We start from the raw sequence: 17,792 nt of genomic DNA, 5'->3' as shown, positions 1-17,792 counted from the left end.
CAAAATACCCAAAAAGAAGTTTGTAAAAAATTTGACACTTGTTCCAACATCTGATTGTGATTTGTTTTGTTCTAATCAACTTTTGCAAGCTTTTAAAGGAATAGGAACAGATCGAAAAATGTGTAAGTATTGTTTGATGTTATAAATGTCATCAACTCTAATAAATAAACAATTCTGACAAGTCAACTGTCACTCGACAACGAGTAATTTGACGTTTCGCAGCGCCATCATCGGTAATTGAACTCGCGAATTTTCCTCGAAACGAAAATTTCGCAACAGATTGTTAAGTAATTATTTTTACTCCTGCATCTGCAGCATCGGTATGATGGGAAATGTTAGAAATGCAGACCAAAAGGTGATATACTTTGTTATCTTATAGAAAAGTAGCGAATTCAATGAGTGAAAAGTGATCAAAAACCGCCAAAATTGTTAAAAAATCGAACTGATCGGGAAATATTATCAAAGTTCTCGTGTCGTGTTTGTTGTTGACGAGTATGTGAAATAATTACCGAGTTATTTATAGATAGGCGAATACCTATTATTTATGTGCAATGACTGCTTGAATATTAGCTGATTTTATTGAAGACACCCTATATATAACAAAAAAGATGAAACCAAGTGCGATGTTCACGTGAATAGTTCCAACCTAAAATAAGCAACATGAAGCAGATAAATCGACAAAAAAATCAAATACGTGGAAATAATGCAATATTTAATTGATTTTATCACTTCTGTAGTATTATGTATGTATGAACATATTTACAAAACAGTAACTAATACAATAATACTCACTGTGTCTTCAATGCGCCAAAATTGCTGTGAATATAAGCGAGTAAATTCACTCCGGTACTTGAAATGGGGATAAGCCGAAGTTTTCGTAGCAAACAAACCGGATTTCTACTAAACAACATTTATAATGGAAAGTAAAGGAACACAAATCAAGGTCGTGTATAATTGAAAGGAAGTGGAAGCGCTTATTTCAATCATTTCAATCTTCTACTGTTGTCATGTTTGCATTATTTCAACTAAATTCTCGGCTACTATTATTTTTTCACAACATTTCCAATAATTAAAACTAAATTAGGTCAAATATTATTAAGAAAAATAGAATTAAATGTTCGCATAGACATGGAGTATTGCCAAGTAGTGAAAATTGTATTGGGTCCAGCATTTTTGTATGTCGATGATGGACGTTTGACTTTTACAACTAAAATTATAACCTCACATTCTCAGTGCATGCATGTTTTGTCTATCGGTTAATTTTCGATTTTTCCGTAGTCACTAAAACAGCAAAAGTACATATTTTGAAAAATGGCCGGTCCTACAAAGAAGCCCAAGAATTCCGAAGAAGCACCTGTTGAATCAGGGGATGAGTCTATGAGCGAAGATAGTGATTCTGGAAGCTATCATGGGCAGCAGGTAAATAGATACTAAAACGGCCCAAACCAGATATATATAGCTATATACCAGATATATCTGGTATCACTTCGTATAGTTGAGCTTGCAATGGGTCAAGTATTATCTGAAACAAAGAGCTTAAAAGCTCAACTAGACTACAAAAGTACAGTTTGAACAAGTTACCTTTGAAGGATGTTGCTATAAATTAGAGTGCAAATGTTCCATGGGTTGCTTTCGGAGTAAATACAGTGATCCTGTCGTTTGAGTTCCTCCTCCAAATTTGTAGTTTTTTTGTATTTCTCCCGAATATTCCCAGACAAGTTCAGATAATTGACGCCAATTTTCAATCACTCTGTATACAAATGTCGGTACTGGCTAAGTAGCAAATATCCTTTATTCAACAATCAATAGTGTTCTTCTCAAACTTGACGGAAGCATCAACTGTTTTTTCAGGTAGTCCAAGCAACTTTTGAGGGAAGAAACCCAGAAGGACATGACTTTCATGGAATAAAACTGTTGTTATCACAATTGTTCTTAGGAGCAGAAATTGATCTCGGCCAAATGGCTGATATGCTGATAGCCCAAACTGGTGTGGGTTCTGTGTTGAAGCAGGTAAATGTGGCTGCAATATGGTATATATTTTTTTAAATCTGTGAATTATTTCTAAGAGCGACCTTGATAGCGACGAGGAAGATGATGATGCGGAACTGGTAGATCAAGCTGAAGTTTATGGCATAACCAGTGTTATAAATTTGACTTCACACAAAGAGACTCCTTGTGTTGTAGAGTTTTACTCTATTTTGGATCAATTAATTGCAAAGCACGCAAGTGATGAAGTGCAACAAGGGTTTAAAAAGATTTTACATGGACGTAACAAACTGGGTTAGTATTGTTGATCACATTAATTGCTTTGGCAATTGCCGGCTTGTTGATTCATTTTTTACTTCCAAATAATTGCTTTTTTATAAAACTTTTAAATAATTTCGCACTTTTAGGATTTCTTATAAATGAGAGATTTGTAAACATCCCCTCTAAAATATCAGCGGCAATGTTCAATTCTCTTTATGACGAGCTCCAAAGAATACAGAAGAAAGATAAGTCCTATGCATTTGACTACTTAGTTTTCATCTGTAAAACATCCAAACCGAAAGGAGAAACAGGTACATTTTTAATAGCAGTTGAATAATCTAATATTTTTCTTATACCAAATATTTAAATTTATTAGGCAAATATTGAACATTTTCAGATGCAGAGGAACAGTTTTCAAACGACGAGGAAGAAGTCTTTAGGAAGGCAGCAGATGTAACGTTTGATTTCAGTGTGGCAGATCAGTGTGATACTGGCTTAGAGGGCCGATGGCTGTCCGCAGATAAACAGTCGATTCCATTCAGAAGGATAATGCTGATCAATTATAGTAAATTAAAAGATGTTATCGATGAAATCACCATTTTAGTTCAGTAATATAAAATATATGTATGATTTAAAGGTTGTTTTATTTGAAATCGGGGGCTATTTAGTGAAGGCTTTTATCGTCATGAACTTTTATTCTTAAATTTGACCGTCAGATTACATTTCATGTATCGTGGGAAAAATCGAACGACAAAAAAATATATTGTTTAAATGTGAAAACCAGAATAAATTATCGGTATCAAAAATCGTTACGAAATATTTGAATCAAAATGTTTAAACGTACCAAATTGGTTTGGTTGTCCCGTATTTTGCTTGGCTTGAAAATGTAAATGAAAAACCAGCGTTACAGAAGTTTTGACAGTGAGGAAGTGAAAAAAGAATCAAATTAAATATAATGTAAAGATCGAAAATTATCAACAGAAGAACGTACTTAAAAGTTGAAATGAACTTACTGTTGTGGATTCTGTTCTGTTTGTTAAGATTTCCTATGTAATTTCGCGTTTGCGACAGACCAACTCTAAAGTTTCCCTTAAAATTTTATATAGTAAAATATAAAATGGCATAATATACATGATTAAAATCAAATCATGGGTTCTTCAGTCATTTATTGTTCATTTATCAATTTAAAAAAACGTTTCGGTGTTTTCCACCATCATCAGTTTTAATGTGTAGCGTTGTTGCTACTTTACGCCTTGGCATGTATAATATAATATACATGAAATTTCATTAAAACCAATTAGTAAATAAAAAAAAACATTATTTAAAAATGTCGACATTTAGAAGTACCAATTGATGTGTCCGAGAGATTCGCCTAAAAAATGTGTCGAGTCATTTCTTCGTTTATCGTGAGCATATTGTACTTGGTAAATGTATTCGAAAAAATAAATTGCGTTACGCGCAACATTTTCTGGTTTATTTTTATCCAAACGTGATTCACCGTTTATTTTTAAGCTTTGGAAAACATCGTTGAAATATCACCATGCGTTTTGATGAAATTTATCATTTGATATTTTTTAAGTTAAAGTTCAACACCCTGTAAATCCGCAATGTAAACGAGGCATTTTCGACTATCGTTCATATAGCAACCTAGTGTTATTTTCGGACCTACAATACCTGGTTAAAATACTGCCCCTTCGTCGTGAAACGCCTTATACAATATAAAAATTCCCAAATTTAATGTTTAGTAATTTATTTCATTAATAATCAACTGCAATCTCATTCTTAGTCTTACTCAACATTAATATACTTATAAGAACTTCTTTGTAATCCTTTTAAAAATCACAGATTTGTTATTTGCAGTATTCTAAAGATAAAATTACAATAAACTATCTTTAATCTATTCTTAAAACTACTGTACGTGTAGATTGTTGGTAGTCCTTTTAACGATATTTGTAATTACATTTGAATGATTATCTTTCAAGAAATATTAGTTATTTTTCCAGTCGGCAACTGGGTATTCGTATTTGATCTGTTCAAAATAGTCATCTATCAAGCTTTTTTACGGTCGGTTTTTTATCGGTTTAAGAAACTAGCATCTACTGATTGAAATCGATATAAATACATTTTTATATCATGAAAACTAGTTTGCATTGAATAAGAGTTATGTCTAATATCTAATATGTTTGGTGAATAAAAACCTATTTATTTGAAAAATTTCACTTTAAAAAATATATACATTTTATAAGATCAATGAAGTACCATATGGCAACAATACTGCGAAACTCGTAACTGAGAGAAACCCTTATCGCTTAGCCCAACAGTGGTCAATGCTGCTCGTCATCTCCATTACCATCTTCTATATGTTCCAAGTTGATACACTAGAAGAAAAATAATTCATTTTAGCTTTGTTATTACGCAGCACAAAAGACTCACATCAGCAACACTAATTCTTGGGAACGTAAATTCGGCATAAATCCAGGGTTTATCCTTCGGGTCCGGCTGTTGTGCTTTCCAGTCTTCATATCCTTCGGCTGCTCTCTTCAACTGTTTCGCCACTCTCGGCGCAAACTTTTGCGTTATTTTGTTTACCAACCATGTGGGCAGTTTGCCTTTTGGGTCAGTTTGGGAAATGTATCCTAAGAAACAACCAGGTCCAGATTTTCTCACCACAAAGCCTGTAAGGTATGAGGTGGCTCTGAAATAAAGTGGAGTTTTAGTTAATTCATTTTTGATATATTTCCGTGGATTTTTAAAAGTTTTATCTTGGATTTACCTGCACTTACCTTACAAATCCTTTTTTCTGGCCATAATCTTTATGATTAACTGAATGGTTAATGATTAGTTTTTCGTTACCCAAGTCGAGCCATGACCTTTGCAGGACAAAGTCTCTATTCTTTACTGGAGCAGGGCAAGACACTGAAATAAACAGCCAGATAAAGTCAAAATTTATCGCAGCAAGGAGTTACAGAAAATATATGTTTCGTATAATTTTCTTCACGGGATTTTCGTTATTCTACAAATGCTGAATATAAAATTTACACTTTTTGCTCATTTTCCAATAAGATTGACATAATGAACATAAGATGAACATAATGAGACATGGAGATAGTTCTCAGAAAGAATCCAAACAGGTTTCTTTCTTTAATGGAAACGAGACTTAGGACGAAAATATTTTTACATTTGTTTTGGATTCATTTTTATGTAAAACATCCTGTAGACAAAATATTATTATTATCACTGCAGAACTATTTAGCATATTAAGTTAGCTTGTGTGTTTTTGCATACAATTATTGCGTCAGATAAAGTTTCTATAGGGCGGCAAATTAAACACAGTGCAAACTCGGTAACAATTCCATATGCTCTTAGTTGGACAAAAAATATTCTTCCAAACCCAGATGAAATTCGTTATGATTTCAATTCATTTTTCGTCCTTTTTTTGAGTTTCATTCATTCATTTATTATTCGGGTATCTACTTTTTAGGTGGAGCGATTCTCAATTGAAAATTTGACCTAACTGCTCAACAAAACAACGTTGCACTGGCAAAGTTGGACCAACTGAATAAATTCTGATTGCTGCGGGCGATTTGATTTCTATTTGAAGCGTTCTTTAGTGCAATTATTTCTCGGTTAGTGCGTGCTTTTGCAAAAAATTAGTGCTTAAGATAAAGTTTCTACAGGGTCGCAAATGCAATATTGCAAAAGTTGGTTCAAAAAACGTGTTTTTTGTATTTCAACAGCACAATCAGTAACATGAGCCCCTATATCTCGAAAAAGTTTCCGATTTTTTCTACCATTTAGTTTATTTACAGTGGAGTGGTCTAAAAAAATATACATTTTTGTCTTGCAGTAACACACTTTTTCTCTTGAACCCATTTTCAAAATCTAGAGTTTATGTTGAAGCTACGACGTTGTACTCGACTTCAGAAAAAAATCAATATACCGGGTTGCGTTGCATGAATGAACGAAATATTTGAAAGTAAATTTCAATTACTCAAAAATATTCCTGAACCACAGATTTCGGGAGTAATTTTGATTTGAATAATTTTTTATGCAACCCTGTATATTACATTGTCTGTCTCTTACATTGTATGTGAAGTTTTTTGCTTCAAAATGAGCTCAAGATTGATAAAATCGGATCAATAGCAGAACAGTTGCACAAGTTGATTTTTTGAGACCACCCTGTAAATAGAAGAGATAAACGAAAAATGCAAAAGCTGTTTCGAGCTGTTGGGTTTTTATCTTGAAGCTTTTGGTGTCGTTGTGGTGTAGTCGTATGATGTAGTTCCAAAGAAACGTATTTTTCTCCAACTAGGAGCATGCCGAAATGTTCCAAACTTTCAATTTTTTCATTTGCCACCCTATAGAAGATGTCTCTTAGGTGCTGAATTTTTTCCACAACATGGATTAAGAAAACACAAACGGTGCTAGATAACGTTTCAAACAGAAACCAAATCGCTCAAAGCAATCAGAATTTATCCGGTTCCAAAGTTAGGACAAATTTGCCTGTTGAGCAGTTTATATCTGAATTTTTCGATTTATAGAGTGTTAAACTTATAATGAAAAGATAAAAAATCGAATTCTATTGGCTCTATAATAATTTTCATGATAATTCAATATAACCAATAAAAATTTAATATTTCCCAAGAGACATTTTTTAAAGGCGATGTGAACTCTGATTAGAAGTGTGCTAAAGGATCAACTGATTGTTGCATAAATCGTGTACATTTATCAGTTACTATAAATTCTTAATGGATAACGGCCTATTAAGTTTGCCCCCCCTGTCCATCAAACGGTATTCTCATAGATGGGAATCTTGCAACTTAGAAACAAGCTATTTTTTCAGTTAAAGAAATACATTTAAAATTGTCGGCACTTTTCAAATAAGATTCGAGACTATCAGTTTGAAAAAAGCGTGAAAACTAACAGTTTTTTAAATCTCAGATTTGGGAATGCATTATTTGAAATGACGAAACATTTAGTTGAAATTGCATTTATCTTACATGCATAATATCCAACGTCATTGTTCGGGTTCAAATAGCCTATTTCGGTGGAAACCAGCATATGTTCATCCCATTTCTTGCGATAATCTGGATCGTGTAACACATCGAACATTGTGTTTGCCGTTATATTTGAAAATGATGAGTGAACTTTTACCATTTTAAAATTCGTTGCTGGCGTAGATTTGGTCCAGACCTGAAAAATACATAAACGATTCAGTAAACCGATAAATACATTTTGATGTACTGAATGAATCAAATTTGTGCTAAATTTACAATTCTGCCGATCCTTTCCCATTACCTCTATAAATATTCTTCAATTTATTTCGATTGGTCTTCTAACGTGCAAATAACAGAAAACATACATAAGGGACTAGTTTATGGTTTTCCTAACTTTACGAACCTATTCGTCTTGTAAAGCATTTACAGTAGTATACAATTGCTATATTTAATATGTATATTTTTAGCCTGGTAATGACCATTAATATCAGGTAAATGGTATTCATCTAAATAAATTAAGCGGATGAATTTCATAAATAACTCCGTTCCGACCTTGATTAGAACAGAAGCCCGATATTGTTTATTAACAATTCATTACATTAGAAGCACGAGCGTTCAATTATGTAATAATTGCGGACTATTTAGAATCGAAACAGAAGAGGTTTAAACTAATGAGAATTAATTGTTAGCTAGCTGGAGAAAGGGTTTCCACTTTTTTTAAATTGAAAACATGATGAAGTCAGATTTATTTTTGTCTTTATCTGATTTTTTTATTGGATATTTTTTATTTATAAACTTAAAAAAAATGATATTTATTATGAATGTATATTGTTCTGGTCTCAATAAGAATAGCACATTTGTTCTTTCATTCATTCTCTTTTCTATTTAATTATTTTACCTTTATATTTTCTGAATTGCTATCGTACTCTAACTTCCAACCGTCGTGGTCGTCCACCAACCGTTTCAAGTTGCAGAAGTCGCTGTCTTCTGCGATTTTCACTATACCAACGTCCATTGTATTCTGAAACAAAAAAGTTCACATTTGATTACAATGTAGGTATTTTTCTAAAAAAAATTCGCTCAATATTGCCCAATTTTAAAATAAGGTTTTTTCTTTATGCATCAATTAAATGCTCTTCCTTAACTATTGTTCCAAAGAACATCTTGAGAATGTAATTTGCAGCATTCAATTAACAGATTTTTAATTTCCAATATTTCAACCAAGGTTGGGCAATTTCACGGTTATTGTAAAGTTGTAGAAAATGCTGAACAATCTGATCGCAACCTTAAAAAAATATTTATTACTCTTATCAAACTTGTTGTTGTATGGCAATTTAACCATTGTTCAGTTCAAATTCAATGATTCATTATTTATCAGCAAGAAAAGTAAAAAATATAGCAACATTTCCATTGAATTAGAACTGGAAGGTTATAAAAATAATCATTATCACATCGAAACTATGTGGTGATCCAGTTTCAATCGTGAATTAAAAAAATAATTTAAAAGACGGATTGTGGAACATTTTTTCCAGCAGTGTTTATCGAACATTTCAAAAACTTTTATAGATATCGCGTACAATTTCCGAATACCTAGTTTAACGCGACTAATTATGACTATTTTATATCATTAATTATAGGATTTACTATTAGAATAATTAATTCCTTTAATCAAGATCTTTTGTCAGTATGTTAATTCACAGCATATTTATATTCTTTCATTATTACATAGATTTTTAAAATTGCATTCTTACACAATTTATACACAGTCAGTTTATAATAGCAGGACCTTAATGGTCGATAGACAGTCTAATTTTCAGATAAAAATATCATACAAACATATTGAAAACGGCTTCGTATTTCAGATACAGGGTGGCGAAGTTAACATTTTATTTCAAATTTTTCTAAATAATTCAAGCAAATCTTAAGGTACTGTAATAAAATTCTACATTCTAGGACTTATCGCAATACCACATCCAATCATGTCCAAGTTTTCGACAAATTTACAGAGAGGGCCACATGGCACTAATATTTAATTTCTAAATAATAATTTATCACTTTTGCGTCCACCCGTATCAACCTGATTTTAAAATGAAAACATTTTCCACTCATATTTACGTAAGAAAGATATTCTTGTTTGAAGTCGCCAACAGTAACAGTTTTCGATATTTTTGCAAAAACCATTTTAATTGCAGTTGAATCACAACAATGTAACAAAGTTAAATTAAACAAATTTAGATTTCTAAAGTAAATTTTCAATGATTCGATGTGATATTGCGATAAGGCCCAGAATATAGAATTTTATTACAGTATCGTAAGATATACGAAATAATTTTTTTTTAATGTTAACCTTGCCGCCACGTATCTCAAAAACGAAGACATGAATATATGTTTGTATGATATTTTCATCTTAAAATTGCATTTTCTTTCGACCGCTAAATTTTTCCACTTTAAACTGAGACAACCTGTATTACATTGCAAAACACAGCTTTAGTGCGGATGATTTTTAATCTATATGTATGTGTTTTTACTACTACGAACTGAAGTAATTAGTCACTTTTTAAGCTTTTATTATCACTCTAGTAACATGTTAAGTTAATAAAAGTATTTGTTTGCTCGGATTATCAGTAAGCAGGCAAAACTTTGTTTAAGCAGAATTTTATCTTAAAATCTTGTTTTTCCCAAAAAAATAATAATTTATAATTTTTCTAAAATTAGAACGATGCATTAAGAAGCATAATAAAAATCAACAGATTCGTACCACTTTCTTTGAAAGCTTTTTCTTGAAAGCTAAAAAATATGTTTTGCAAATTTTTTCGAACTTTCAATTCCTTTCTCGCGTAAAATGCACCATTTACTTTGTCAGGATTTAAACTGAATAATCCTGTATTAGTTGATTTAAAATTTGAGAACTGATTAGTTTTCTTTCGGGTCAGTCTTGATTTTTTTCTAATTTAACACATTAATTTTTTTCTACTTCAGTTCAATTAGTCCAGATTTATGTATAAATAATCAACCTTAGTGACATACCTAGTACGTGGTGTATGAAATAGTTTGATTTCGATATTGTACAGTTAGATATGGTATTCTTTGTAATGGGCATTTTGAAAATTAATTTTCCAAAAATGAAAAATATGTTATTGAAAATAAGTTTACCAAAATTAAGGAACCATAAAAATATGTGGATTTTCTTATTTCTAACTGCTTAGAAGCAATCACAATATATTTTTATCTAACTGGAGAGCCCAAATTCATTTATTCCGAGCTGTGTTCAGGTGGCTTGTTAAATGTTGCTATTTACAATGTAATATATTAGAAGTTCCGCTTTCTAAACATACTGTTCTGGTGTATTATAAATTGGGAATGCGTGTAAAACTGCTATGAAACGTAAAAACTGCAATTGCCTCAACAGAAAAATATCCCCAAGTTCGAACTGAAACAGAATAGAGACTAAGAACTGTTATAAACATATGCTTATAAATAGAACGTTTTTGTTCAACCTTTCATTTATTTTAACAATTCCAACTTCTCGTTTACTGTTATGAGTCTAAAGACGTCATGTACTTTATGCGTTATAATATGAGAAAATATACAATCTTTTATGCCGTTGAACTGAAAATATTTCAGATAACACGTTATAAACAGTGAGACAAAAGTATACGTATAAAGCAAAGGAAGAGGAAAAGTGTTGCTGTTATAATTCTATTTTTTGAAGATAAACATGCTTTAGATATTAAAAGCTACTTGCTATTGGGACATTTACAAAAAATCATTATTTCTTAAATATCCAATTTTGGCGCTATATTTCTTTGATTTCATGCGTTTCCTTGTGTGGCATTAAAATGCCTTTTTTGAAAAACAAACTATATATAAAAACGAGTTTTTTTCGTAATAATAGTCTACAATTGCTTTTGGAATTGAGTTGAAAGTGAGCAGTGAGTCTCAATTCATTACTGTAACAACTTATTTCACTTTCTTTACCGCATATGCCGTTATTTCGCAAAGAGGAATTATTTGAAACATTTTATTTAAAAAAAATCAATTTTTCGACAATTAAATTGCTGAAACTTACTGTTATATTACATTAAATTATATTAAAACGAAAGCGCTCTTATAAAAGCCTAATGTTAATTGATTGTTTTCGATAAAGACCAATAGACCCACCCTATCGACTCAATGTTACGTCAATAAGCCAACAAGAGTAATAAAAATAGCAAAAGCAATTTTCCTGAAAACGTGACGATTTGTTTCGTTAATTCGAACATCCTAAATTCGACTTACTATAATTGTTGCATATATTTTTTTATTTCGGTTTGAAGTCACGCAAACTGGCCATTTAAATAGCAATTGACTAAGGAAATAAACTAAAAAAACAGCCAAATTGCTAAAACGTAATTCCAGGATATGAGTGAAATATTTTGTAATAATTCTATAGCCGATTTAAACCTAAATATTTGATTTATGCAGTCCTAATGATATTGTTGCATGGATCGTATTGTGCAGTAGATACATATAGAACAATCCTGTAAAAAAATTGCTGTTAAAACAAAAAAACCCATTTAGTAGGTTTTTAATTTCTCCTATTAACTAGATATTGATAGTGGAAGAATTTATCCTTTATACAGCATGCAAATTATTTTTCTCCGATAAACATGGATCGGCGAATGCTTATTTTTGACACTACACTGTATGCAAGTTATATATTTTTCCTGGTTTAGGGTATTATTAAAAATACATTTAAATATTGGTACTTATGCAGAATACGGACAATTTGTGCAATGTTTGCAGATAATTAGCTTGAACAATTGCTACCTTGTATATCGACGTTTCGTATGATTAAATTTGTTTCGTTATCAGTATTGACAAAAGTATGTACACTTGGTGTCAGAAAACTCAGAAACTGTCGAGATATCGGGCTGTTAGGATTGGGCCGTATCTTTATACAGCTTCTAGAGAATTTATTGATTAAAGGTCCGTGAAGACTTAATACAAAAATTGTACCTAATGCTGTTTTAACTCGACAATGGATTGGACCAAAGAAAAGAACATGGTAAAGTCAAAAGAATCAAATTCATGGTTTTAGATGGAACATCCCGTAGGTATATTTATAAGTTTGAATACGTCCGCCTTCAGTTTCAACATATCCTCTGCAATATTCATCCAACTAACGTGGAAGTTTGAAGCTGCCAAAAAGTAGAACATATCATAAATAGACATAACAACATTTTAAAAATTGTGTGTTTCGTTTTTGTATTTTTTTGTGTTTTCATTATCTTTTATATGTAGTTTTACAAATAAACTCAACTTATGCAGTGAATCAATCGTTCTCTAGATATGTGCCTTTAAATCCTACAAGTGTTGACATCTTACTTTATAGACTTTGTCCTTTATATAGCCTGATAAAAAATGATCTAACGGTGTTAGATCAGGACCGTTTGCTGGCCAGTTAATGGTATAATAATTAGTAGTGGCGTTGAGTGCATATGTTTATTTATGGCTAGTGTGCTTTGGAAAAACAATATAATTACCATTTAAAAAAATGAATCCAGCCTTCGAAAACGACTGATAAATAAATAAATATCAAATTGTCATATATGTTCGAAATCAGAAGAAATATGTATATAGTCCGATTGATAATATGTATAGTATAGGCTGTTCAAGAAGAAGCTCATCAATTTCTTTTTTATTTGAACTTTGCCACGTTTTTTTCTTTCATTCAATAATACAAAAGAGAAGCCCAATCACATTTTATTTGGAATTTCTATAGCCATATTCTGTTTAAATATACGGACTTTTGAATGTAAATTGTGTGACAATTTGTGTCCAAGTGTTTGAAAAAATCTACTATAAAGGAAGTATAAAACGACTCTCGGCAGTAAAACAATAAAATTGATGTTTTAAATGAAAACTATAGAAAATAGAAGAAGCTATAAATGTACACTATTTCCGTACCACCTGTAGCTCCACTAAAGCACAAAATTCAATAAACTGTGTGTGTTGCAGCAACCACTTTCAGTATTCATAACAACTTAAAATCATTATCAAATGGCCTAGTTTCCGCAAATGTTTATTTCCATTCGGTGCTATGGAAAACTGGTTTCTAATATCTGACTCTTTGATGTCCGTTGATGATGGCAGTCGAATGTACGAGCGAAACGTAATAACAGATTTTGAAGGGTCTGGAAGAAATTTTCCTGCTTTTCCGACATTGATTAATTTACTTTATCCAGAAAGTTAATTAAAACAGATGAACGGATACCTACTATATGGGCGCAGGGGTCTTTGAACCCTTATGCAGTTCGCTTACGCCCTTCTGTAATCACTTTGATATCGAAGGCTTTTCATTTAATTTTTAATTACATTTTCGCCGCAAAGAATATTGGAAACTTACCGGAGTAAGAGTCTTTTCCAAACTGGTTAATATCAAACCAAACTTTACAATCGAAGATGAAGGCACTCTTGGACATTTTTTAGAACATCCTTATCACAAAGATTCTATGTAGAACATTCTACACGCCACCCGTAACAATAAGTGGTCTTCATCCGGCTTTGACCAACTTATCAGCTTTTAAGCCCGGCTGACCAAGCTTGACCGAATTAACATGGCGAAGTCACACTTGATGATTTTTGCAACCAAAACACATTCATACACTTTACTTGCTGGAGACTGTTATTGAAATGGAAGATTTATTGTTTCTATTAACACGATTTCGCAGGTTTTAAAATGACGCGCAAAGCGTAAGCGAAAATATGAAATGGAACCGACGCTGCTGCCGGGCGTCTACTGGCGTCACGGTGCGGATTGCGGGTGTAAAAAGACCAAAATACGACGAAATCGCCCACGTTGCCTCCTGCAGAATGGGCTAAATTTCAGTAAATTGGCTTTGGAGTTTGCCAGTCTCTGAACCATATTGTGCTAATACGAGGCGGAATAATAAAGTTTTGAATATGGGCAATTTCCACATTCAAGCTGCACAGGCTTAAACGGATTTCTTCCGCAGAAAATTCGCTTTGCTATGTTATTGATCCCAGAAACGCATAAAGCACATGTACGCTCTCGAGCATTACTCTTCGTATTAATTCCCTTCCAACATACGATTTATTATTCCCCCGGAGTTAACCCCCGTGTATCTTAACCAGTTGATAGCTATTTTGCTACTTAATGTCCAAATATTTATCATTCACATGATTTTTATGATTTTTTATTTTCTTTATAAAAACGCTATATCATATTTACAACCCCTTCATCCCCAACTACCCCAACTTTTTGTTCAAATGAAAAAGTCTTCGATAACAGTATTCGGTGGTATAGAAAAATATGTAACTGCTACTTCCGTTAGTTACGAGTTACAAGCTTAGCTGTTTTAGAGTTTTTCGAAAAAAATTTTATGAAACAGGAATTAATTTTATGTGGGGCATTAGAACACCCCTGTACAGAATTGCTTCATTAACTATGAAAATTGGGTAAACTGAAAACATCGTATGTTAAATGGCCTTATCTGAAAGCTGATAATTTTAGATATACATACATAGAATCGAAGACAACGTTTTTTGTTCCGTATTTTTCTAGAATTTTTTTATTGTAAATGTGATTTCTATTCAAAGGAGAAAATGTATATTTTTTGATCATCTTTTTCAAAAAACCGATGGAACGTAATGAACCTGGATAAGCCCTGGTTGAAATTGTTGGAACGAAATTGATTATACAGGGTGTCCAAGATGCGGATGCATTGCATGGGGATCTCCGAAACCGTAAGATAGTCAGGGATAAGTCGGTTAAATTAGGAAAATGTCCCGCAATCAGGTGGTCATATACATGGCGTTTTCAAAAAAGTTTATTTTTTATTTTCCAGATATTTAGAAAAAAATGATTCTCGTTTTTATTCATTTTTGAAGTTATTTGAAATCATATCAAAAAGTCAAAAATACTTTCTTATCGCATCTTTTCGAGCTCTACAAGCTAAGTCTATTAAAAATAATTCCGTTTCGTTTCTTAGAAACCATCATAAACTTTTATTTTTCATTTGGACCAGAAAAACCGTACAAAATGTATTATATAGTTCTTTTTTAATGGATAATTCAACAATGTACACTGCGACGTGTACCGGTTTTTGCGTCAATTTTTTTTTAATTATGTCTATTTACATGTACAACAACAAATATCATGAAAGAAGACAGCTTAAAGGTGAAAATTGACGAAGAAAAAGTTATATAAAAATAGGAATTTAAATTAAATGAACCTACTAAAATCAAAAGAAACGAAAAAAGTCGATAGACGTCGGAAATTTGACCATAAAGCTGACTCTTATTTCAGGATATCTATTGTACAAGTTCAGTCAATATTGGTTATTAATTCGAAAACAGTCGAAAATCACTATAGAACATTTATATCGTTAAAAAAGCTACCTAATACGTTATGTACTTTTTTTCGGTCCATATGAAAAACTAAAGTTGATGATGGTTTCAAAGAACTGAAATACTGCCATAAATTTTCATTGACATCATCTTGTAGAGCTCGAAAAGGTGCAGTAAGAAAGTATTTTTTTGTTTTTTGATGTAATTTGAAAGGATTCCAAAAATGATTAAAAACGAAAATTCGAAAAATAATTTTTTTCTAAATATCTCAAAAATTAAAAGAAAAACAAGTTTTCTGAAAACGCGATGTATATGACCACCCGATTGTGCGACTTTTTCCTAATTTAACCGATTTCTTATCTCTTACGGTTTCAAAAATATTCCCATACAATGCAACCTTGGACACCCTGTACACTGAGTAACAACAACAGATCCAAAGAAAATATGACTTTTGTACTAAACTAGTTTCTGTTCACTATACCACTTTAAAGTTAATTTTTTTGTAAAATCTAGCTAGATATTTTTTCACTATGTTTCTTGCTTGCAAGTTCACTAATTTACTTTAGTTTTTCCATATAGTTATTTAAAAAGCCTTATGGGCAATTAATATCAGATATGTAAAAAACAACTCTCGTCATTCAAATTTGTTAAAAGCAGCTCTCTTGGATACGTAAATCAACAGCAGTTTGTGAAGATTCGTTGTATGAATGTGCAATAAAGGCTTTGGCAGTGAATTAGAAAAAAATTGAAATAATGTAAATATAAATAAAATCGGGGAGTTAAGGAAAAAAATAAACTTCTTTGAAGTCTGCTCCCTTTTGTAGATTGAGAACATCGTTGGATTTACGAATATACACTGAAAAATTCTGAGGTGTTAAGTATGTATCTATCAAAAAAAAACTTTGAAAACATTTCTATAATGGAAATAAATAAATAGGCCGAAATTGCCAGTAAATTACTTTAATAAAAATTTTCTCAAAATAAAATTTTCGATTCATAACACTTTCTACACATCTCTTCAACTGCGTTACCAATCTTTCAGCAAAAGTACATGTGAAGAAAAACGCTTTCAACATTGAACTTTACCGCCAATTTTGAGAGGGGGACTATGAAAGTGTTATTAAGTGTTTCGAATTTGTGTGCGTCTCATACAAAGATTGCGTTGATTTGCTGTTTTATCAGTTGTAAAATGTATATTTCCTTACCATAAAACGACGTGAGTTAAATGATGGATATGTCGACATCGAAGACTTGGTATTTTCGCTGTGCATAAGATAAATATGACTTTTTTTGCTAAACTAGTTTCTATACACGATGATGATAGTTTTGTTGTAAAATATTCTTATTTTTCACTATGTTTCTTGTTTGCAAGTTCACTAATTCTCTTTAATTTTTCCACATATTTACGTTACAACACTTTTCCGTTAATGTTTTGCAAAGCATCTTAACGAGCGCACTTTCACTGATCTATTTTTCCTTAATCTCACGGGAAATTTGCTAAATTACGTAACCTTGTTGAGGAAAATGAAAAACTCACTTTGACGTGGCTGCATCATACTGGAAAACATTGTCATCGAGAATATTAACTAACTGCCACTTATTTTCACAGGTGGCCTGGTTCTGTGATTAGATACGTTTAAATAGGGAGTTGATAGCGCTTTGCGTTGTTTGCATATGTAAATTAAATGAACCACACAAACGCATCAATATATTATCGCCTTTTTTTCGCTCACTTTTATTTTATCTCTGTAATTGTTTTCCATGTGCGCTCCGCTAGCTTGATGTTATAAGGCTAATTGTGTCAGGGCTATGCAAGTACTTGAACACCATTAGGTAACTACAGTGTGGTCCATCTTAATATGTGAGCCTCATTAAGGACATATTCTGCACATAGAAGCATAAGGAAAATGTTTTTTTTATAAATTAGCTCTGCTTGAATCATTGAATAAACCCGCCGTCAAGAAGTCTATTTAATTCAAGAAAAAAATTATAAGTGGCTCCCGAAAAATAGCCAATATGCGTATATAAGGCAAATTCCACAAATAAATCCGTATCCCAAATTATAGATAAATATTACCAATAATAGAGGAACTATAAAGAAAAATACGCGATGGTCCAAAAGTGTTAGCTAGCGGAAGTAGCGGCTTTCATAAGTACGCTCTTTGGACAAGTGCTTATTTTATTCGAAGAAATACC

The 17,792-nt window shown here is 31.9% G+C and overlaps 3 protein-coding genes across 6 annotated transcripts in view; 1 reads left to right on the top strand and 2 right to left on the bottom strand.

The window, feature by feature from the left end:
- The window catches only part of LOC109539633 (glyoxalase domain-containing protein 4), a 9,499-nt gene extending 8,549 nt beyond the window's left edge, over window positions 1–950 (bottom strand). The window contains exon 1 of the mRNA XM_048666548.1: window positions 793–950. Within this exon, the coding sequence (XP_048522505.1) occupies window positions 793–911 (119 nt within the window). The 5' untranslated portion in view covers window positions 912–950. The remainder of the gene's footprint in view (window positions 1–792) is intronic.
- Window positions 338–2,883, top strand: LOC109539632 (protein BCCIP homolog). 2 transcript variants are annotated; one of them, XM_048666550.1, is made up of 6 exons: window positions 338–355; window positions 1,279–1,419; window positions 1,852–2,010; window positions 2,067–2,280; window positions 2,394–2,558; window positions 2,645–2,883. In XM_048666550.1, exons 2-6 carry the CDS (start codon window positions 1,312–1,314, stop codon window positions 2,857–2,859), a joined length of 861 nt encoding a protein of 286 aa, XP_048522507.1. In that variant the 5' UTR covers window positions 338–355; window positions 1,279–1,311; the 3' UTR covers window positions 2,860–2,883. The 2 variants fall into 2 exon arrangements, with proteins under 2 accessions (XP_048522507.1, XP_019763064.2); XM_019907505.2 differs by lacking the exon at window positions 338–355 and adding an exon at window positions 616–743.
- A 1,097-nt stretch (window positions 2,884–3,980) lies between these two features.
- Window positions 3,981–17,792, bottom strand: part of LOC109539626 (START domain-containing protein 10) — a 21,648-nt gene continuing 7,836 nt past the window's right edge. Inside the window, exons 1-6 of one of the 3 annotated variants that reach the window (XM_019907497.2) lie at window positions 16,802–17,298; window positions 8,143–8,265; window positions 7,248–7,440; window positions 5,031–5,163; window positions 4,681–4,942; window positions 3,981–4,625 (exon numbers count right to left, since the gene is read on the bottom strand). In XM_019907497.2, coding sequence (XP_019763056.1) covers window positions 4,572–4,625; window positions 4,681–4,942; window positions 5,031–5,163; window positions 7,248–7,440; window positions 8,143–8,265; window positions 16,802–16,867 — 831 coding nt within the window. In that variant the 5' untranslated portion in view covers window positions 16,868–17,298 and the 3' untranslated portion in view covers window positions 3,981–4,571. Of the gene's footprint in view, window positions 4,626–4,680; window positions 4,943–5,030; window positions 5,164–7,247; window positions 7,441–8,142; window positions 8,266–13,632; window positions 14,043–16,801; window positions 17,299–17,792 lie in introns of those variants that run through there. The other 2 variants (XM_019907499.2, XM_019907498.2) reach the window with 2 other exon arrangements.

The sequence above is a fragment of the Dendroctonus ponderosae genome, unplaced genomic scaffold (assembly GCF_020466585.1).
Source record: "Dendroctonus ponderosae isolate FM_Combo_2020 unplaced genomic scaffold, Dpon_F_20191213v2 Dpon_F_20191213_5, whole genome shotgun sequence".
Classification (NCBI taxonomy): Eukaryota; Metazoa; Arthropoda; class Insecta; order Coleoptera; family Curculionidae; genus Dendroctonus; species Dendroctonus ponderosae.
This window is presented reverse-complemented; position numbering and strand designations above follow the sequence as displayed.